The sequence below is a fragment of the Puma concolor genome, chromosome C1, assembly GCF_028749965.1.
Source record: "Puma concolor isolate L17-30 chromosome C1, mPumCon1.1.hap2, whole genome shotgun sequence".
NCBI classification, from domain to species: domain Eukaryota; kingdom Metazoa; phylum Chordata; class Mammalia; order Carnivora; family Felidae; genus Puma; species Puma concolor.
The window spans coordinates 73812299-73835185 of NC_141674.1; the positions used below are offsets into that span (position 1 = coordinate 73812299).

The following is a 22887-nucleotide window of genomic DNA, read 5'->3' on the forward strand; positions in this document are numbered from 1 at the left end:
CACCAGTAGTGAACAAGGATTGCCGTTTCTCCACACTCTCATCAATACTTACTGTTTTCTCTTTTTTCTTTCTTTCTTTCATTCTTTCATTCTTTCGTTATGTTCATCCTAACAAGTATGAGGTGATACTTCTTTGTTGTTTTCATTTGCATTTCTCTGATGGTGAGTGATTGCATCTTTTCCTGTACCTCTTGGTCCTTTGTATGTCTTTGGAGGAGTGTTTATTTAGTCCTTTGTCCATCTTTTAATTGGGCTTTTGTATTTTTGCTACTGAGTTAATAGGAGTTCCTTCAGATATATGGCTTGCAAATATTTTCTCCCATTCCATATGTTACTTTTTAATGTTGTTTCCTTTGCTGTGCAGAAGCTTTTTAGTTTGATGTAGTCTGAATTGTCTATTTTTGTTTTTGTTGCCTGTGCTTTTGATGTTGTAGCTAAGAAATCATTGCCAAGACCAATGTCATGAAGCTTTTTCCCTATGTGTTCTTTTAAGTCTTGTAGTTTCAAGTCTTACATTTAAGTCTTTAATCTATTTTGAGTTGCAGTTGCTCTTTTTACAGCAGTTATTATTTTTAAAATAAAAATGAAAAGCCCATTTTCTTTTTATGCGTGCCTCCTTTTAATATTTTTGGAGAGATAGGCATTAGCTGTGTTAAATAGAGAAAAAGTGCTCTCTTGCATTGCCCACAAAACATGTCTAAACATATAAACCTTTTTCCTTCAAAACAGATTAACTTCCTTGTGAAGAGAGCTTGTGTATTACTTAGTTCTTCTAAAGCATCAAGATGATAAATGTGTCATTCATTGGAGATTATGTGTTTCCATAGTCATCATTAAATAGATTATAATTGGCTGTATTTTATAATACTGTATTTATTATACATAATACTGTATGTTAGGGAATATGTTCAGTGAAATACTGTGTAAAAAGTATGTGATTCATAGGAATTACCTTTCCGGACTTTTTTTTTTTTTTAAGTTTATTTATTTTGAGAGAGTGAGAGCATGCATGCAAGAGCCTGGTAGCAGGAGGAGGAGGAGGAGGAGGGGCAGAGAGCGAGGGAGAGAGAGAGAGAGAAAGAGAGACAGAGAGAGAGACAGAGAGAGAGAGAATCCCAAGTAGGCTCTGTCTGCACTTTCAGTGCAGGCTGACTGGGGCTCCAACTCATGAACCGTGAGATCATGACCAGAGTCAAAATCCAGAGTCTGACACTTAACCAACTTTTTTTTTAAGCTTTACACCACATGAAAAAAATGAGTGCATCCTTACTAAAACCCAGCTCTTTTCATGGTGGCCATCTAAAGTGAAAGTGGGGGCCTGGATGGGCTCAGTCGGTTAAGCATCCCACTCTTGGGTTTGAAAGCTCAGGTCATGATCTCACTGTTGGTGAGTTCTAGCCCCAGATGGGGCTCCACACTGACACTGTGGAGCTTGCTTGGGATTCTCTCTCTCCTCTCTCTGCCCCTTCCCTGCTTGCTCTCTTTGTCTCTCAAAATAAATAAATAAAACTTCAAAAAAATAAATGAAAGTGAAGAGGAGCCATGTTCTTGTCTATTCTCCTTTCTTTTCACCTTCCAAGATGAAATTTTGCCTGTGGAAAGCCACATATTTGTGTAAGGAGATGGATATAACAAATCTTTCCATATAGAAAACAGTTCTGTTCATTGTGCCTTCTAACTCAAAATATACTGCAAGGCAAAGCTGTCATACTAGGGAGGATCTTCCTGGTAATTTAACACTATTTTGTATGGAGTAGGGCTGATGGGAAGGGGTAATAACCTAGATTTCTGGGTATAATGTAAGAAATTTTGTAACTTTGAGAGCTGTCAAACTTTTAAGATTAGCATTGTAAGGACTAGTCTTTAGTGTTACTTTATATGTGACTCTAAATTAAGCCTTTTAGCTTGAATCATGTTATGAGACCAGGTAAACCTGTTTAAAGTGCCTTTTACTTTAACTGATTTAGCAATCAATAAAAAAATTTATTCAAATTTATTGTAGTAAAGCAAAACAACTACTGGATTTACTTTTTTTCTGTCTTAAACCGCTGATGGAGATTTGTTGTTCATTACATTCTTATGTAGTCAGAAGTGAAAATAAGTATTTTGTTGTTACAGTCCTGCCTTGTGTCCTGCATGGTTAGTCTGTGCCCTGCTGTGAGTATGGTCATTTGGAACTAAAAAGATGTCTTTCTCATTCAAAAAGTGGATGTTTCTGTTTTTATATACATAAAAATGCTTCTAAAATAGGACTATACTAAATGCATCGTCTCTGATTCTCTATATCAGTGTTAGTATTTATCAACAAAAGTGTGTATGTAGCCACAAAATGCATGTATAGAAATATATAGTATTTTGTATCTTTCAGCTGAGTGACTATATTTGTGCCATAATATATTCTGTGAGAATAAATTTTCTGTGGGTTCCAGAAGTAATGTTTATTTTAGAAAATTTGGGAAATAACTGGAAAATACGCTAGTATTTTAAGCCTCAGAGCAGTTAAGCTTTGAAATTTATGTGGAACCATTGAAAGTTGAGCTTAGAACAAATATTTGGCAATCAATAGGCTAAAACACCTGGCAGGAGATAAGTTTTATAGTATTGAATAATAGCATTATTCAGTCACATAATTTTGAGATGTGTGTAACTTTTGTTATATGGAACTAGAAAATAAGAACATAAAGGCCATTAAATAAGCAGCAATTCTGGGCGGTACCCACATTTTTGGACATTACAGCTGTACTTGCTCTTAGCTTTCTAGTTGACAGCATTAACTATTCCTGTCATCTTTATCATATTTTTTTTTTATTGGTTCCCTAGAATGCAAACATAGGAAAGTGGCAGTTAAGACACCAGGCCTGAGATGTCAGAATTTATATCTGTCTTTACACATAAAGGAGGGTGTTTTGGAAACTCCTTTTGGAAACTCCACAGAGGTCATTGTTTTTACTGTTCTTTGAGGTGGGAAATGCTTCGCTAATGCCACAGGTTGTTATTTGAGTTAGCAGCGATTTTCTGGTTGTCTCAGTCTTTCAGAGAAGCTGCTTTTATAGATTTAAATAAGCTGAGGTAATAAAGGAGAATAAAGGGGAGAAATAATAGGTCAGACCTTGTTTCTTAAAGTAGCAGTTGTCTGTCGCCTAGGATGATACTTTTAGGAATCCAGTTTTTAGCCTTTCTTGATTCATACTGTCTTTAATATCTGATTTTGAATTCAAGAAGAGAAATGAATGGCTCTCTCTGTACCTTAGTACAGGTATACGTTAGTATGTACATGTGTGGCTTCTGTGATTTGAAAAGCCTGTGCCAAATGCGAGTCTTAGAAATGGCCATTTTTTTTCAGTGATAAGGGAAAAATAACATGTTTCTAAATATGGGAAGAGGCAGATACAAAAGTGGTTATATGTTATGATTACTGTTTAATAAAACCATAGGAAAAAAAATAGTGAAGAAATGTTCCTGGATATTTACAAGGGTTATATTTGAATGAGGAACTTATATGTTATTTTCTTCATCTTTCTGGTTTTGTGAATTCATTTTTTTTTCAGGAGTGTATTAGCTTTTGCAATAGAAAAAGGTAAACTCGGGGCGCCTGGGTGGCGCAGTCGGTTAAGCGTCCGACTTCAGCCAGGTCACGATCTCGCGGTCCGTGAGTTCGAGCCCCGCGTCAGGCTCTGGGCTGATGGCTCGGAGCCTGGAGCCTGTTTCACATTCTGTGTCTCCCTCTCTCTCTGCCCCTCCCCCGTTCATGCTCTGTCTCTCTCTGTCCCAAAAATAAATAAACGTTGAAAAAAAAAATTTAAAAAAAAAAAAAAAAAAAAAGAAAAAGGTAAACTCAAAAAAGACGCTAAATTATTCAATGGGATTAAGCCCATATTTTGTTGTTTGATGCATGCAGGAATTGTACCTTAAATATTTTAATTCAAAATCTGTAATAAGTGCATTCATTCATGCACATATCAAAACTACAAAATAAATCTTTTTCTTTGACTATAAATCTGCTTGTGGGAGTTCCACATTATTTTTGTTTTATAAAGCACACTTATTATAATACTTAGTCTGTATTTTCCACTTTGGGCTTCTTTAATAAGTAACCAAAAAAAAAAAAAAACACCAAAAAACTTAATCCTTTACAAAGCAAGCTAGATCTCCAGATTTTTTTCTCAAGTCTTTTGCAATTGTCTTGTCAATATCGGATTCAAGAGCAATTTTTACTCGGCCTTCCCACAGTATCCCATTTGATTTTCATGGAAGCAACAGCACTCTTAGTTTTTGCACTCATGTATCGTTGATTTATACAATTAAAATATTAAATATAACGTGTTATAATCTAGTTTGGGAATGAACAGTTGACCAAATGGTGAGCTTTATGTAACTAGCAGCTTTGTTCTTCGTTACTGTATAGTACAGTATGTATTCTTTTGGGGGGGAATGGGGTTTGGCTTCTTTAACTTAGCACAATATTTGCAATTTATTCATGGTGTATTTGTCAATAGGTCTTTTCCTTTTTACTGAGTAGTAATCCATTGTATGGATATACCCCCAATTGTTTAGTAATTTATTTGATGAGCATACTGATGTTTTCTGTTTGGCACTATTAAAAATAAAGGTGAACATTTGGTTACAAGACTTTGGGTATACATTTTTATTTTTCTTGGTTAAGTACATAGGTATGGAATGGCTGGGTTCTGTGGTCAAATGTAAGTTTGACTTTTTTTTTTTTTTAATTTTTTTTTCAACGTTTTTATTTATTTTTGGGACAGAGAGAGACAGAGCATGAATGGGGGAGGGGCAGAGAGAGAGGGAGACACAGAATCGGAAACAGGCTCCAGGCTCTGAGCCATCAGCCCAGAGCCTGATGCGGGGCTCGAACTCACGGACCGCAAGATCGTGACCTGGCTGAAGTCGGACGCTTAACCGACTGCGCCACCCAGGCGCCCCTAAGTTTGACTTTTTAAGAAACTCTCAAACTGTTTTCCAGGGTAGTTGTCCAATTTTACATTCCCACCAGCTGTTCAGGAGAACTCCATTTTCTCCACATTCTTGTGAAGACTTGGTATGGTCATTCTTTAATTTTAGCCATTTATATAAGTCATGTGTTATCTCCTTTTAATTTTCTTTTCCCTGATGAGTAGGAATTTTGAATATCTCTTCACATTCTTATCTTCTATCTGTATCTCCTTTGGGGAAGTGTCCAAATCTTGTCCGTTCAAAAAAAAAAAAAAAAAAAAAGAGCTTGGTTGTTTTCTCTACATACCAGATGCAGAGCTTTTCTTGGTTATATAATTTGCAAATATTACCTCCTGCTCTGCGACTTTCCTTTTAATTTTTGTGTCTTTTGATTTCAGTGAAGTTGAATGTATTGATTTTTGCTTTTGTAGTTCTTGCTTATGATATATTTAAGAAATAATCCAAACCCAAAGTTACTAGGATTATATTTTTTATAGAAGTTTTATAATTTTAGTTCCTATGTTTAGGTCTGTGTTCCATTTTGATTTTGTTTATCTATATAGTGTGAAGTGAGAATTCCATGTATTACGAAGTATGTTTTTAAACTTACGGCTATCCAATTGTTCCTGTATCATTTGTTGAAAAAGTGATCAGCTTTTCCATTGAACTGCCTTGCCAACTTTGTAAAAAATAAATTGATCATGTATGTGTGGTTGTATTTTTGGATTAACTGTTCTGTTTCTTTAATCTCGATGTCTGTCTTTACACCAATACCACAATGTCTTGATTACTGTAACTTGATAATTCTTGAGATAAGTTAGTATAAGTTCTCCAATTCTGATCTTTTAAAAAATTGTTTTAGCTATTCTAGAGCCTTTGCATTTCCATGTAAGTTTTATGATTGTGTTATAACAAATATTTATACCAAGATGCCCGCTAAGATTTTGATTATATATCTATATATAAATTCGAGAGAGAATTGACATCTTAATAATAGTCTTTCAACCATGAACCATGGTATCTCTCTATTTAGGTCTTATTTGATTTTTCTTAGCAATGTTTTATAATGTCTTACTATGTCTTATATATCTTTTTGAAAATTTATTTATATTTTTATGGTATTTTACATGGTAGTTTTGAAAAATTTAATATGATTGTTATTAGTGTATAGAAATAAATCATCATGTGTTACTGATTGTTGTATCCTGTAACCTTGCTAAACTCATTAATTCTCCTAGGTCTTTTGTAGATTCCTTAGGAATTTCTGCAGAGCAACTGTGCTTTCTGCAACAAAAGGCAGTTTTACTTTTTGCTCTTTGTGTGCCATTATTTCGTTTTCTTACCTTACCGCACTGGCTAGAGCCTCCGGGACAGTGTTGCATAAAAGTGGTGAGAATGGACCCTCTTGCCTTACTACTAATCTTAGGGTAAAAACACCCAGTATTTCAATAATGATGTTAGCAATAGACTTTTCAAAGGTCTCCCTTTATCACTGAGGAAATTCTCTTCTATACCTTCTGTGCTGATTTGTTTTGATCACGAATGGATGTTGGATTTTGTCAAATGCTTTCCCTGCATGTGTTTTGTTGTTGTTGTTGTTGTTGTTGTTTTAACGTTTATTTTTGAGAGACAGAGCAAGAGTTGGGGAAGGGCAGAGAAAGAGGGAGACATAGAATATGAAGCAGGCTACACACTTTGATCTGTCAGTACAGAGCCGGATGCAGGGCTTGAACTCACAGGCCCTGAGATCATGATGAGAGCTGAAGTTGGATGTTTAACTGACTGAGCCACCCAGGCACCCCTCCCTTCATGTATTAAGATGATCATATGGTTTTTCTGTTTAGTTTGTTAATATGATGAATTACATTGACTTCCAAATGTTAAACCAACTTTGAATTCCCACATGGGTAGGATGATTATCCTTTTATGTATTGTACTCACTTAACTAAATGTTAATTTTTGCCTCTGTGTTTGTCTGGGATTTGTTCTATAGTGTTTTGGGGGCAGGGGGATGGGGCATATGATCTTTATTGAGCTTATCCACTGGAGTGGAAATAATGCCACTGTAACTTCTGCCTCACAATTAAAATCCAAACAGTTGTTTAAAAACAGTCAAGTCGGGGCGCCTGGGTGGTGCAGTCGGTTAAGCGGCCGACTTCAGCCAGGTCACGATCTCGCGGTCCGTGAGTTCGAGCCCCGCGTCAGGCTCTGGGCTGATGGCTCAGAGCCTGGAGCCTGTTTCTGATTCTGTGTCTCCCTCTCTCTCTGCCCCTCCCCCGTTCATGCTCTGTCTCTCTCTGCCCAAAAATAAATAAACGTTGAAAAAAAAAAAAATTTAAAAACAGTCAAGTCAAAAATGCACTACTTCAGTCAGAATCAATAGCTTAAAAAAAATTTTTTTTTCAATTGTTATTTATTTTTGAGGGAGAGAGAGAGAGACAGAGCAACAGAGCACAAGCAGGGGAGGAACAGAGAGAGAGGGAGACAGAGAATCCGAAGCAGGCTCCAGGCTCCAGGCTGTCAGCACAGAGCCCAATACGGGGCTCAAACTCATGAACAGTGAAATCATGAGCTGAGCCGAAGTCAGACACTCAACCAACTGAGCCACACAGGTGCCCCTCAATAGCTTTTTTTGAAGCCGCAGTTACACTTAAACATGGTTAAGACTTGAATGCAGAGATTTGGTTGGTTGGAAAGCTAATTAAACTTCCAGCTTGACCAAATGGAATTACAAGGCAGAATTGTGTTTTTCACAGAGACACAGTCCCCTGGAATCACCAACACCAGACAGCTGTTAAGAGTATTTAGAGTCTTGAGGGGCGCCTGGGTGGCTCAGTCGGTTAAGCGGCCGACTTCGGCTCAGGTCATGATCTCGTGGTCCGTGAGTTCGAGCCCCGTATCGGGCTCAGTGCTGACAGCTCAGAGCCTGAAGCCTGTTTCAGATTCTGTGTCTCCCTCCCTGTCTCTCTCTCTGACCCTCCCCCGTTCACGCTCTGTCTCTCTCTGTCTCAAAAATAAATAAACATTAAAAAAAAAAAAGAGTATTTAGAGTCTTGAGATAATAAGGAATCCATGCATCCTTTAAACAATCTTCTATTGTCATTTCTTCCCAGAGATTTGTGGATGTGTGGAATGACACCACCACTAGTAATTACAGCCTTGATAAGAGAGTCCAATTCTTCGTCTCCACAAACAGCAAGTTGCAAGTGAGGAGGTGTAATACACTTTACCTTCAATTCTTTTGATGTATTTCCTGTCAATTCAGGAACCTCTGCGGTGAGGTACAGTAAGATGGCTGTGCTGTGCACCAAGGCAGTCATGCCCACTCGTACAAGACTGGTGCCCATGAATATGGCCCACTGGGAACTGCAAGCTGGCTATCCATGAGTGGGAAACTGCCTTTGTCTTGGCCTTGGGAGCCTTCTCAGCCGTAATTACTGCCTGCCATTTCAGATTTTGCTAAAGGTCATACAAGCAAGGCAGAGAAGGTACTAGTCAGCCTGTGAGATCCTGCCACCTAGCCCTTCATTGCACTGCGCTTCCAACTCTGTAGTGTCTTGTAATATCTGTCTCGTTTTGGGTATCACAGTAACGTTGGCTTCCCAGAATGGTCAACTGACTGAGCCACCCAGGCACCCCCCCACCCCCCACCGCTTACAACTAGTTTATACCATGAAGTTGAGTAGCGTTATTTTTCACAGATCTAAACTATTTCAAAAATTGCTGTAAATTCCAAATTAATGGGAATACCAATGAACTATTTACATAGAATAAAAGGATATTCTAAAACTGTTTTTTCATAAACCAAAAGAAATACTCTATATAACATGATTTCTCGGTTCCTGGACCATCACACCAGCATCACCTGGGAACTTGATAGAAATGCACATTTCTTGGGCCCTGAGGATTAGTTAGCTGGAGAAGGTAGGATGGCAGGAATCTATATTTTACAAATCCTGCAAGTCATTCTGGTACATGCTCAAATTCAAAACTGCTCCTTTACAGTATGACGTACACCAAGCTGTAGTGAAATAATGGCAAGTTTTCAGCATAACGAATTCTAATTTTCAGACAGCTGTTGCATTAGGTTTTAGTTAATGATCTCCAAACCCAGCTGGAGTTGAATCCAAGTTATTTCCTTATTCTTTTTACTTACTAGTCAATGGAGCACCAGGTGCAGTTGTTGAAGTGTGAAAATAATTCAGCTTTGTAGATAGTATTGGCATTTCTTTCTTGATTTTGAAAATGCTTTAGTTTTCCTGCTATGGTATTCAGTAATCAAAGCACATCTATTTTAATGGCAGTTTGGACTTACAATAAAATTGGAGGAAACCTCTGAATCTTCCTGCCAGTTTAATATCAAAATTAATATTTAGCTGGATTACAAAGTTTACACGTAGTTGAGTTCCTCCTATTGTAATTTTCCTCCAGTGTTTACATTTTAGGAACAATTTTTGTCTTCCCTGAGTAACTTAACTTTGTACTTTTACACCTTTCATATTATTGCATCTTTATTTTTACTTTTAAAAAGAATGCTAGCAGAGATTTATTTTAATAAAGTGCATCCTATAGTAATAAGGCCCAAGTGTATGCTTTCTGAATTACAAAACTCATCAAGTTCCCAGAAGGCATTCAGAGGCGCCTGGGTGGCTAGGTTGGTTAAGCGGCTGACTCTTGGTTTCAGCTTGGGTCATGATCTCATGGTTCATAAGTTTGAGCCCCACGTTGGACTCTATACTGATGGTGTGAAACCTGCTTGGGATTCAGTCTCCCTCTGTCTGCAACTCCTATGCTTGCTCTCTCTCTCTCTCTCTCTCAAATTAAATCAATAAACATTTTTAAAATTAAAAAAAAAAAAAAAAAGTGTTCCAAAGGCATATTAGTAAGATGTGAAGCCAAGGATATAGGTCTTAAAATTGCTTTACCTGTTGAAGTGAGTTAAAATGGGTATTTAAAAGTGGACAGTGTGGTCAGAAACACTTAAGATGTTTATTAGTAGGTAAACAGGTAAACACATGATTTTACACTAATATTCTAAGATTCGTTTGGGTTGTATTGCACATATATTTAGGTAGTGTTAGTAAAATAAATCTTTAGATCAAAGGCTGATGGTCTTAAAATTCTGTCTTGATGCTCTTTATTTTTAACTCTATCTTCATGATCTCATTCACTCCCTTGACATCAGCTGCTGCCTTTATGTTGTGACTCCTAAAGTTCTGTCTTTACTTCAGAAATTTCTCCTGTGAGTTGTACGTCTTCAGCAACCTACACATTATTGACTAGACGTTCCATAGACACCTACGTCTAAAACTCATAATCCAAGTTTTCTTCACAGTAGCCCTGTGGACATTTATGGAATCAGAGTTAATAATAGTCTGTTTTTCACATGGTCTTGATCCCAGATATTCACACAGGACCTTATTCTCCATTAAAATGTCATTCTGATGTTTCTGGAAATCTTCCAGAGGTGTCTCAAATGTGTTAAGGAAAAAAATAAAAAGTAGAATCCCCCCTCTGTCTCCAAGCATCTGCCCTATCAACTTTTTGTCAACTGAACAACCATCTCCAATCAAGCATCATTGTCTCTGCTGCTTCCCTAAAAGGAAATGTCAGAAAGTAGAGCCCTCATGGTGCCAAGATTGATGCTATGTTCCATACAGAAATAGAGAAAATTCTTGTATCCTTCTCGATCCGTGTCATACTTTATCACTTGTGAATCTGATTCGTGTGGCTTTGTGGGGAGGTGGCTGACTATACAACTATTCATGCTTTCCCTCTCATAGTATGTCTTTATTGCTAGGAAGCAGCTGCCCACCCAAGGCTCAATTTTTTACCACCACCCCTACAGCTAGGGATAGCCATATGACTAGTGTTTGCCAAGATAGTTGGGAAATTACTGTGTTTTCTCCACTCTGTCTTCCCACATCTGCTAACTAGATGCAAAATACTTTGAGTTCTTGGAGAAATGTCAAAGTTACAAGAAGGAAGGAAGCTGACTCCTTGAATCATTGTATAAAAGGCCATCTACCAGTCTGGAACACACATTGGTACTTGAATAAGAACTAAACTTCTGTTATGGTAAATGATTGAAATTTTACGTATTCTAGTACTTATTATTTCCCTACCTAAAATAGTACCCCTCTGTATTACAGAGCCCTTCATTAAACGGCTCCTTGGGGCGCCTGGGTAGCTCAGTGGGTTAAGCGTCTGACTCTAGGTTTTGGCTCAGGTCATGATCTCAGCGTTTGTGAATTTGAGCCCTGCATCTGGCTCTGTGCTGACAGTGCAGAGCCTGCTTGGGATTCTCTCTCTCTCCCTCTCTCTCTCTCTCTCTCTTCTTCTCTGCCTTTCTCCTGCTTGTGCTCTCTCTCTCTCTCTCTTTCTCTCTCTCTCTCTCTCAAAATAAATAAACTTAAAAAAATAAAAACAGTTCCTTTATCATTGTCCTGTATTTCCTTTCTCCAACCCAAACACTTGGGTATATGGCTGTCCATGGGGCTGGGAGAGAACAGCTGCCACATTACACTTCCTAGTTCAGATCTTTTCTGCTCTTGTGCTTTCTCTATCCTGTCTTCTACACCTGTCAGGCTTGGTAGTATTCTTATATAATAAGCTCGAAATAAAAGCCCTTATGAAATAGACTCTTCAACATACCCCCTACATACTTGATTTGTCAGTTTGAACTTCAGTGTAGATTTCCAAATGTCTTGAATCCCTTTCTTCTTCTACCCCAATTGCTTTTCTTCCTATTCCTAATTTCCAAACTCAGTGAAGGGTACCATCCTCCTCCTCAGTATAGCTTAGAAAAAAAGCCTTAACCTCTTCTGGGTTCCCAGGCTTCATCCGTATTGCAACTGCTTTCCTTTGGGTCTTAATCTCCATTATGTCTTCAGCTGATTAATACTCAACTCCAGGGCTATCACCCTATAAAGTGATGCTTCATAGAACCTTGCATTGTGGAGGGCTTGTATGGGCTTTTACTTAAAGCTCTTCAAAAATGTCTCTACATTGCTTGCAAAGAAGTTCTCAAAGTATGATCCATGGGTGTGAGGGGTTCTAAAGACCCTTTCAGGGAGTTCACAAAGTAGTCCACAACTATTCCATAATAATTCTGAGATGTTAGTTGCCTTTTTCACTAGTTGCCATTTGTGCTCATGGTACAAAAGCAGTCATGACACCAGATTGTACTATTTAATCTTTGTATTCTTTACCACTTTGATCATAGTTACAAAACAAAGCCATTTTCATATAACGGTGTCCTTTATAAAGCAGTCAAAACCATTAACCTTATTAAATCCTGAGTATTTAGTATAAGTATATTTTTAATACTCTGTGACAAAATGGAAGATATACCAAGCGGTTCTGCGTATTAAAGTACAATGATTGTCTTGAGAAAAAGCAGTTGTGTTGATTGTTTGAATTGTAAGCTCAACAAGCCATTTTTTCATAGAACGCTGTTTTTACTTGAAAGAAAAACCAACAGATAAGCTATGTTTATTCAGACTTGGGTAGTTGGCAGACATTTTCTCAGAAACAAAGTGAACTTGTCACTTCAAGGAAAACCAACTGACTGACGGTATTTATTGCTATTATAAAGTTTGACAAACTGTGGCTGTCACCACAAATATGACAGCTTACCAATACTTACAGACTTTTCTTATGAGAATGGTGGTGATACAATGAATGTGATTTTTTTTTTTTTTTTTTTTTTTTGCTAGGCAATGGGGGGGATCGTATAATTAAATGTGCTAGCATTTGAAGGATCTACATAATGCCATGAGCCAGTATTTTCCAAGTGACAGTACAAGGTAGATCAGTATAACAATGTATGAAAAGTTTAACAATATAGTTTTATATCACATTGCAATTAACCTTTAAGAAATCAACACTTGCTGAGTTTTAATGTAGTGTCAAAGAATATTCCTAATTGTTTGCAAAAGCTATTAAAATACTCCTTTTTCAACTATGTATATTCATGAGTCTGATTTTCTTCATAGACTCCAATCCAAAGAATATATGTTTACATTTTGAATGGAGAAGCAGGTATGAGAATCCAGTTTTCTTTCATTAAACCAAACTTTTAAAAAAATGTGCAAAAAATATAAAAACACTTTACTGATTTTTTTTTTTTTGTTTTGGAAAAACACAAAAATATGTCATTTATTTCTAACATGTTTTATTGTTATGTATAAATTAATTAATATTTTAAGTTTTATAATTTTTATTTCTAAGATAATGATAGCTATAACCCACATGAACAAAAACTCTGAAGTCCTCAATTTTTAAGCGTATAAAGAAGTTCCAAGATCAGTAGGTTTGAGAACTGCTGACTTAAAAGTTCATATTCCCAACGTGGTGATGAAGATACTATGATCTGGCTTCTGCCCAACTGCCTGTCTTATGTTTTACTTTGCCCTTCCCCTTTTTCCCATATTCTAAGCTTATCAAGAACCACTTTTAGGGTCTACATGCACCATGCAGTGTTGTGTGCCTCCAAGCCCTTTTCCATCATCACACCATTTTACATTCCTACTAGCAGGGCATGAAGGCTCCAATTTCTCCACATCTTTGTGAGTTGGTTGGTTTGGTTTAATTATAGCCATCCTAGGGGATGTAAACTGGTTTGCATTTGCATTTCCCTAATGACTAATATTGTGTTGAGCATTTTTTCATGTGTTAGTTGATCATTTTGTGTACCTTCTTTGGAGAAATATCAATCAGGGGCTTTGCCCATGTGAGTACTTTCTTCACAATCAGTATGCGTCCATATGAGTAAGTTAACATTTCCCCTTGGATGTATAAGAGAAAGGAAATCTAAAGTTTGGAGGAAAAAAAATAGCACTTAGGAGATTTAAAGTTAAAATGAGGGCTTAGATATTATAATGTTTACATATAAAAATTCCTCCTAAACTTTCACTACCAGCTTATTGTTTTTTGGGTATGGATAATACTTGTTGATCTTTATCACAATATTGCATAATGAAATATCCAGAAGAAGCAAATCCACAGAGACAACACAGATTGGTAGGGGATAGTGGAGAGGGAAATGCTTAATGGGTATTGGATTTCCTTGAGGGTGAAGAAAGTGTTTCGGAACTAGATAGATATGATGGTTGCCCCCATTGTGAATGTGCTAAATGCCACTGAATTGTTCACTTTGAAATGATTAATTTTGTTATAAGAACTTCACTTTTAAAAATCACCAAAAATAAGCAAGTACTCACAAAATCTTATATGAGTTCATTAATACTAAAAACAAAAGCATTTATAAACTCAACAGTTTTAACAAGCACTTATTGAATGCCTCTATATGCAGTATCTTTTCCTAGGCCCTGTAGATACATGTTTTACATATACATTATGCTTGTGCATTAATTATACATTAATTCTTAACATTAATGAAAATACATTACAAAAATCAAATTTTCTTTCCAAACTTAATCTCACTGATGAACTGCCACTAAAAATATATTGGTTAATGCTCTTGAGATGATTAGGTAAGAAAATTAAAGTAGCTATTAAATATCCCATCAGTCCGATAACCACCAATATAATTCTTTTTGTTGTTAGGTTACTAAATTAAAGGAATATGAGTTATATTTTACTTGATGTACTTGCTAAACTTGATTATAGGTTTTACAGTTATTGCACAAATTAAAAAATGTGCAATTCTTTTTTTTTTTTAATTTTTTACATTTATTTTTGAGAGAGTGAGACAGTGTATGAGTGGGGGAGGGGCAGGGAGAGAGAGAGACACAGAAACTGAAGCAGGCTCCAGGCTCTGAGCTGTCAGCACAGAGCCCAACGCAGGGCTCAAACCCACCAACTGTGAGATCATGACCTGAGCCTAAGTCGGAAGCTCAACCGGCTGAGCCACCCAGGCGCCCCTAAAAAATGTGAAATCCTTATACATTACAACCTTTTCCTTATCAATCTGAGAAATATACTAATCACCTATATGAAATAATAATATTGGTAGTAGCTAATGTGGAATTCTCATTATGTATTTTAAGTGCTTTATATGCATCATTTGTTCTGTGCATGCTCTGTGGTGAGTGTTTTATATGCATTCTCATGTTTTGATTCTTAAACCCTAAGAGGGGCGCCTGGGTGGCTCAGTCGGTTGAGTGCCAGACTTTGGCTCAGGTCATGATCTCACAGTTTGTGGGTTTGAGCCCCACATCGGGCTCTGTGCTGACAGCTCAGAGCCTGGAGCCTGCTTCGGATTCTGTGTCTCCCTCTCTCTCTTGCCCCTCCCCTGCTTGTGCTCTCTCTCTCTCTCTCTCTCTCAAAACAAAAATAAACATTAAAAAAATTAAAAAAAAAAAAAAAACCTAAGAGGCCCCATTATTATTGTCATCTGATGAGGAAACTTGGTGTCAATGTGATCACCAGCTGAATACTGATGTCAGGATACTATTCCCACGTTAATCTGGCTCCAGAGCCTGTGTTCCATCTTTGACTGGTTGTCTGAGACTTGGTTTGTTTTTATTTTAAGAAGGAATTTAACTGCACAGTTAAATACAGAATGATAATATCGTAGAAGTACCTTTTTTCCTCAAGTACCTATTTTTAAAATATGAAATATTATAGTCATGGGTAAGCCCATTTCAAGACAATTCTTTATGCCTCTCAATCACTTAAAATGAATACTTTGATAGAAGATGGGGACTCCAACTGATAATTCTTCGTATCTTTTCTTGAGTTTTCCTAAGATAGTACATCTCAAAACATCCTCCATGTTTTTACAGATTTCTCAAGTGATCTATTCCTATTTTTAGTTTCCATCAGTGAACATAAAGATTATTTAACATTATAGTCAGAGGAGTGAAAAGAAAAACTAGTGAAGAAAAGTGATCAGAGCCTTTGGAACTTATGGGACACGATCAAGTGGACCAAAATACTGTTGGTCTTATACTGTTAATCTTATTGCAGATCTTTTATATGTAATCAGTTGTGTTTTTTTTTCTTGCTGCTTTCAAGATTCTCATTTTGGCCTTGGCTTTTAACCGTTTGATTTAATGTGTCACCGTGGATCTCTTTGAGTTTATCCTTCCTGTAGTTCATTGAGCTTAAATGTGTAGATTCATGCCTTACAACAAGTTTTGGGTGTTTTCAACCTTTATTTATGCATATAAGTCCTCTATATGTTTTGTTAGGTTTACAACTGGGTATTTTTTGTGTAATTATAGATGATTTTGTAATTTTCATTTTTGTGTCTATGTGTTTATTTCTGGTATAGAAATACGTTGGGTTTTGTATTTTTATCTTGTATCCTGGAACTTGGCTGACCTCACTTATTCTAGGATTGTTTTGTTTTGTTTTTGTAGATTCCTTGTGATTATCTTCATAGAAAATCATATCAGCTTCAAATAGGGTTAGTTTTATTTCTTCTTTTTCTATCTGTATGTTGCTGCTGTTGTTGTTGGTAATGCTAGATCTTCTAACACTATTTTAAATAAAAGTAATGAGATTATACCTTATACCTTGTTTCTGATATTAGAAGGAAAACATTCAATTTCAGTTTTTTACTATTAATGTCATGGTAGCTGTAGGATTTTGTAGAGGAACTTTCCCTCCACCTTCCTAGAGTCTTGTGGTTATTTTATATATAATGTCCAGGGTTTTTAGGTGTACACAGTGAGAAGAATAGCAAAACATTGGTCTACTCCATCTCCGTTGAAGTGAAAGGTGCTATCACTTCTTTTTTTACAGGATGATCTACTTAAACTTTTAAGTGTTAATGATAGCACAGGCACCCCTTGTTGACTGCCTGGAAACCACCCAAGAAAGCACTTGGCAGTGTTCAGTGTCCAGCCTTCAGCCTTTCATATAGAAATTTATTTGGTCAGTTCTCATAGTGATTGAGTTCGAGGAGAAGTGATCCAAGCTAAAAATACTCGTAAGAAAATGATGTGATTGAGTTCAGGGAGAAGAGTTCAAGGAGAGTGATCCAAGCTAAAAATATTCTTAAGAAACTGATGTATACAATCAGACAACCACTTTATGTAATTTATAAGTGATTGCCAAATGCTCCGTCCACGCAGATGAGGTAGTGTTTGTTTGGACAGTACATTCACGGTGAGTGTTGCGGAAGAAAGGATCAGTTAAATAGATTCATAATAACTTGTTTTTGGTGCAGCTTTGTTGCTTCCTACTTTGCATAGTGCACACATTTTATGGGGAGTAAATTAGACTTCATAACAGTGTTTGGGGATTTACACAATTCAGATTTGTCCCTAGAAAATGCTGAAGATCCACTTTAATTCATTTATTTGATGCGCCAAGCTCTTAGAGCCCCGCTTATCTAGCTGTGCAACAGGTGTACTTGCCATGGGGTCCTGATGGGTCAAGTTTTGTGCCCTGCATCCTCACCTGCAGACATTTCTCAGATGGACACTGCCAGTTTCTTCAGTGATTTCTCTTTGCCTACAGGTCTTACTTATGAGTAACCTATTTTTTTTTCTATATATATACTATTGCCCTAAGGCAGTTTACTATTAGGCTTGCTGTTTGGGGAGTTTTTTGGTTTTTGTTTTTTTCTTTCTTAGGAGTAGTTACTCTGGGGTCACAGACCACCCCCTTCCTAAAATGTACCAGTCTGTCTTTCTGGAGAGAGGGTGTCCATAGTATTCTACATATTCTCAAAGGAGTCCATGACCCCAAAAAATCATAATGCCAGTAATATTTTTACTCTGCTCTATCATGCATATATAGTTTAAATCTCTTACAAAGCACCTTAGCTTATTATCTACTGAAGTTTTAATGATGTCATTGCCAATTTGTATGGTTTTCTCTTATAAATATTAAAATTTGGTAATTTTTTTCTTCGTGTTCTTTGCCTTTTATTATTCACCTGTTTTCTATATACTTTTCAATTTAACATGCAGAAGTTTCAGTATTTTTTTTTAAATTTTTTTCTTAATGTTTATTTATTTTTGAGAGAGACAGAGACAGAATGCGAGTGGGTTAGGGGCAGAGAGACAGGGAGACACAGAAGCAGAAGCAGCCTCCAGGCTCTGAGCTGTCAGCACAGAGCCCGACACGGGGCTTGAACACACAAGCCGTGAGATCATGGCCTGAGCCAAAGTCGGACGCTCAACTGACTGAGCCACCCAGGCGCCCCCAGAAGTTTCAGTATTTAAAGTAAGGCAATGGATTGCTCTTTCCTTCTGCTATATCTTTTCTCCCTGAAGTCCTAATCTGCTACCCACAATACAGAAATACTACACTTTTGGGGCGTTTGTGAGGTATTTATTTTCTGCTGAGACCATTGCAGAATTGAGCTGTGGCAGGGAGAGATAGTTATATATTCGTGGGTCCTTTAATTTGTATAAACCACAAAACTTATTTCCATATAATTTCTCTTATTTCTCTTTAAATGTGTAGGTTAAATTATTTAGTACATTGAACATTTAATTACACATTCAAAGAGAAGGGTGTTCCCCAAAACAACTGTAATGTTCAAAACAATTGTCATTAAACGCTATATGATTTTTTTTAAATCTTCAGTTCTGTTTTCATCACTTTTTCTGTAGCCTGGTGTATATGCATCTTGGTGACTTCAGTGATGTGTAGAATTTAGTTTGGTGTTTTTAATGCAGCTATAGTGTTTCATATTTAGCTTGATCATTACCTTCTTGCACTAAATAAGGCCTTTAATGCCCTGCCAGTGCAGGAATAGGTAATTACTGCTGTTATGAATAGTCTTTTAAAAGACTTGAGTTTGTTGATAATCTGCCATATGGAAAGGTTCATTGAGCCAAGGTCTATGCCACCTTGCACGGGAGCCTTGAAGAACTAGAATGGCCATGAAGTTTAGCGTCTGTCTTTGGTGTTGGGTGGGTGGTTTAGTGCCAGTAGTCCCTAACCCACCTGTAATTTTATGACTCTCAGGTTGTGCCCATGTTGTTTGGAGGTGATAGGTTTTGTGGTGGTCCTGAAATAGCTTGTGTAGCAGATTCTGTAATTCATTACTCAAACATGAAGAAAACATTACTTCAAAAAAGCATCGTAAGGATTTTAAATATACTGCCTACATTCTCTAAGTGCACTGCAAATGTGCTGTAACTAATAAAGCTTCCCCACTGATTTAAGAGAGTCTCAGAAGAAGCTGTACTAACTAGATGCAGAGCATCTTTGATTAAAAAAAAAAAAAAAAAAAAGACTTGGAACTGTCAAATACTTAGCAAGTCAAGAATATGGCTATATTGCAAACACCCTTACTGGTTTTACATTTGTCACAGGTGGAAAGAGAGTATTTTACTATCAAGAGCTATTACTGTTATTATTCAACTAAGTGAGATTTGATTCTATAAACAAACATTACTAGTAAAAATCCTCTTAATTTTCCACACTTTTTATCATTTTATGTTTAGGCATAACACTATGTTACTAATTATCATGTTTGTTAAAGCAAAGTAAAAACACTTGAAAAATAGAACGTGCATATAAATATATTATTTGAATGAGGAAAGTAGTGACTCCCATATTTGCACGTTTTTATAGAAATTTTTTAAAGTTGTGTTCAATATACAGTGCATATAATTTAGTACACATGATGAACCAAGAACAGTGATTAATTTTTACAACATGTTTCATGGTCTGGCTAGAGTTTTATCACTTTAAAAACTAAAAAATCCACAAGGTTGCCTGGATGGCCCAGTCACTTGAGTGTTCGACTCTTGATTTCAGCTCAGGTCATGATTTCATAGTCATGGGATCAAGCCCCACATTGGGTTCTGTGCTGAGTGTGGAGCCTTCTTAAGATTCTCCCTCTCTCTCTCTGTGCCCCTCTTCCATGTTTGTGCTTGCTTGCTCTCTAAAATAATAATAAAAATAATTCCACATACAAAACGATAACTTCTTTTTAAAAGTTTATTTTTGAGAGAGAGCGAGAGAGTGAGCGAGCAGGGAAGGGGGAGAGGAAGGAAGAGAGAGGATCTGAAGCAGGCTCCACACTGTCAGCACAGAGCCCGATGCAAGGCTTGAGCTCATGAACCATGAGATCATGACCTGAGCCAAAATCAGGAGTCAGATGCTTAACCAACCAAGCCACCCAGGCACCCCTTTTTAAAAATATTTTTAATTAATTTTGTGGCTAATTTTCACAGCAGTGATTGAGTATGTAAAATTTTATAAGTAGATGGAATAATTACAAAAACTGTTAATATTACAGAATTTCTTTATATATTCTGTCATTATGTATTCTGTAGATGGAATGGGTACCCAGTTGTGAAACAGCACATAAAATCTTCTTTTCCAAATACTTGGTTTTAGAAAAACTAGTGAAAGTAAATTCAGCATTGTTGCTTGTAGGTGAATCTTTTAAAGGCAATTTTATGCATGTCTGGGCTGCTAGAGGAGACCTCTCACGCTTCTGTCAGCAGCTGAATGACAACAGCATTGTTTTATTTTCCTTTGTGGAAAGAGGGCGGTGTGTGTACATAACAATATCATAATAGTTTTAGACTATGATGACAGTTTGAGGTTGTTTGGGAGATACGATTTCTTAAAAGTTATTGAATATAATAACGTGTGTAGGTTCTCAATAAATACTCTTTGGGTTTAACCTGAGACAACCTCCAAATCCTGTGTAGATGCTTATAGCCTCATATATTACCTTGATTTATAGATCCATTCGGGAAGCACTGTCAATTTGAAAAATATTATGCTTTCTATCATGTGGCATATGCTTCTTAAAAGTCTACCCTGCTTCCTTTCTCTGTTTCTTCTTAGCCTCATTCTATAGATTGTCTTTATTTGCTCCTTAAATGTTGGTATTTCCGAGGATTCTGTTCCAGAGTCTCTCTCCCATGCTACATATTCTAGATTATCTAGGCAATTGCATTCATTTCCATGGTTTTCCCAGATGTCTTTCTTCTACTTGAATGTTTATTCTGAACCCTTGACCTATGTGCCCAATTATCTACATAACATCTCCTAGATGGTCCCAGGCAATTCAGTGATATGTTTAACATTAAGCTCATCTCCTTCTTTGCACATTCTTATCTAACTCTCCCAAGGGAAAATAAAAGAACACATGTATGCACATACATATAGAATGTGGACACACACACACACGCACATGCACACGTGCATATACATATAGAGTGTATGGGCTTCTCCTGTTTTGGAAAGCCCACTGCTAATATGTAGCAGGCTTGGAACTTCTATTCAAGTCTTCTGAATGTGAATCCTGAGCTCAGAGTATACTTTCTATAATGTGGTGGTGACCGTGTCTTCTGAACCAAAATATAAGATATATGGTTTGACAGTATTTGAAGCCTGTGATTGTTACTGTAATTATACCTCATTGCTTTTTTGTGTCATTTTATTAAGTTGTCGGCATTATGGTGGACAGACACCAGTAATACATTTAATATTAAAAAAATCACAACTCTGATTAGTATGAGACATGTGGTATGTGGTACATATGCATGCATTGTGTGTGTGATGTTACCTAATTAGGGAGATGAGATAATGCTTCGCCTTCAAGGGATGATGAAATTCCATGTGGAGGTTGAGGAGTTCACCAGGCAGCATTAGGGTATGGGGGAAATGGAGAATGTTCAAGTGAGACAGCTTGCACCGAGATCTGGTGCTGGGAAGGTGCATAGTGTGTGTGGGCGGCTGTCTCTGTGCAAGGTAACTTGTCATCTTGGTAGAGGTTTTTATCCCCTCTTTTCTCTCTTGCCCCTTTAGTTCCTTATTCTAAAAAAAAACCAAAAAACCCTCAAAGCTAAAGTTTATATTAAATAGAGAGTAATAGTAATAGAATGCAAAAGGTAACTGCTTTTCAAACCATGTGGTAGTGATTTGAGTTAGATGAACCGTAGAATTTAAGGAGTGAACAGCCAGGACTTAGAATGTAATACAACACAAAAATGAAAAAGGGCTTGTGATGATGTGGTTTCTCCTCTTGTTACCAAAAATCACTCTAGCATTTATAACCACTGTCCTGCTACATTTTGATAAACCGGGGAGTAATTAAATCCTAAGTAATAAATTTCAGAATCTCTGCTTAAATTATAAATGACTCATTTTGTAAGTGCATTTTTTACCGTGAAGTGTAGTATGCCATGCAATATGTCTTTGTGTGTTTGAGAATGAATTCAGGCTGTAGAAATTCTATTAGAATGTAGAGTGACTTTTGAACTACACTGATCTCTGGTCTTTGGTATTCTAAACTTAATGACTGTTTATTCTCTTGTTCTGTATATGCATATGTATTATCCTTCAAAGGTAATTCTGAAGTTTGGGTCTTCAGAACATTTCTTCAAGTACTCTTACCCATTTCTTGAGTAGGAAATTGTGTTCTAGAAATGAGAAATTATTTTCATTGTCTTTAAAAACTTAGTTCATATCTGTTTTTCTTTGCAGAAAGGGCTATTGCAAGACATGAAGTTCGAGAAATTGAGCAGCGACATACAATGGATGGTCCTCGACAAGAGGCAGCACTAGATGAGGAGGAGGATATGGTGATCATTTATAACAGAGTCCCCAAAACTGCAAGCACCTCTTTTACCAATATTGCCTATGACCTTTGTGCAAAGAATAAATACCATGTTCTTCACATCAACACTACCAAAAATAATCCAGTGATGTCACTACAAGACCAGGTAAACACTTAGGAGATGAATAAATGTTTTCTGATACTTTCCCACTCTCTTTGTATCTCAAGAGGAAGGAACATTTTTAGAGATCTGTGTGCTGACTCCAGTGAATTGTAAGTCTCTTGGGGGAAGGACCAAACACCTTTTCTATAATTTTACATTTTTCCACAGTATTTGATACATTTCTTTGCATATTATATGTATTCAAATATTTATAAAAAGTAGTTTATGAATAGCTTTGGATTTGTGAAGAGAAAATGATGCCTTTGATATCCTTTTAAAAATATGAAAATTTTTTAGCAAGATACCCTGCAATAAAAAT

General features: G+C 36.7%; 1 protein-coding gene across 3 annotated transcripts in view; it reads left to right on the top strand.

Annotated features, from left to right (window-relative positions):
* Positions 1–22887, top strand: part of HS2ST1 (heparan sulfate 2-O-sulfotransferase 1) — a 172215-nt gene that overhangs the window by 111904 nt on the left and 37424 nt on the right. For 2 of the 3 annotated variants that reach the window (XM_086717462.1, XM_025934976.2), the window contains exon 2: positions 22333–22571. In XM_086717462.1, coding sequence (XP_086573588.1) covers positions 22333–22571 — 239 coding nt within the window. Of the gene's footprint in view, positions 1–16280; positions 16328–22332; positions 22572–22887 lie in introns of all 3 variants that reach the window. The other variant, XM_086717463.1, reaches the window with a different exon arrangement.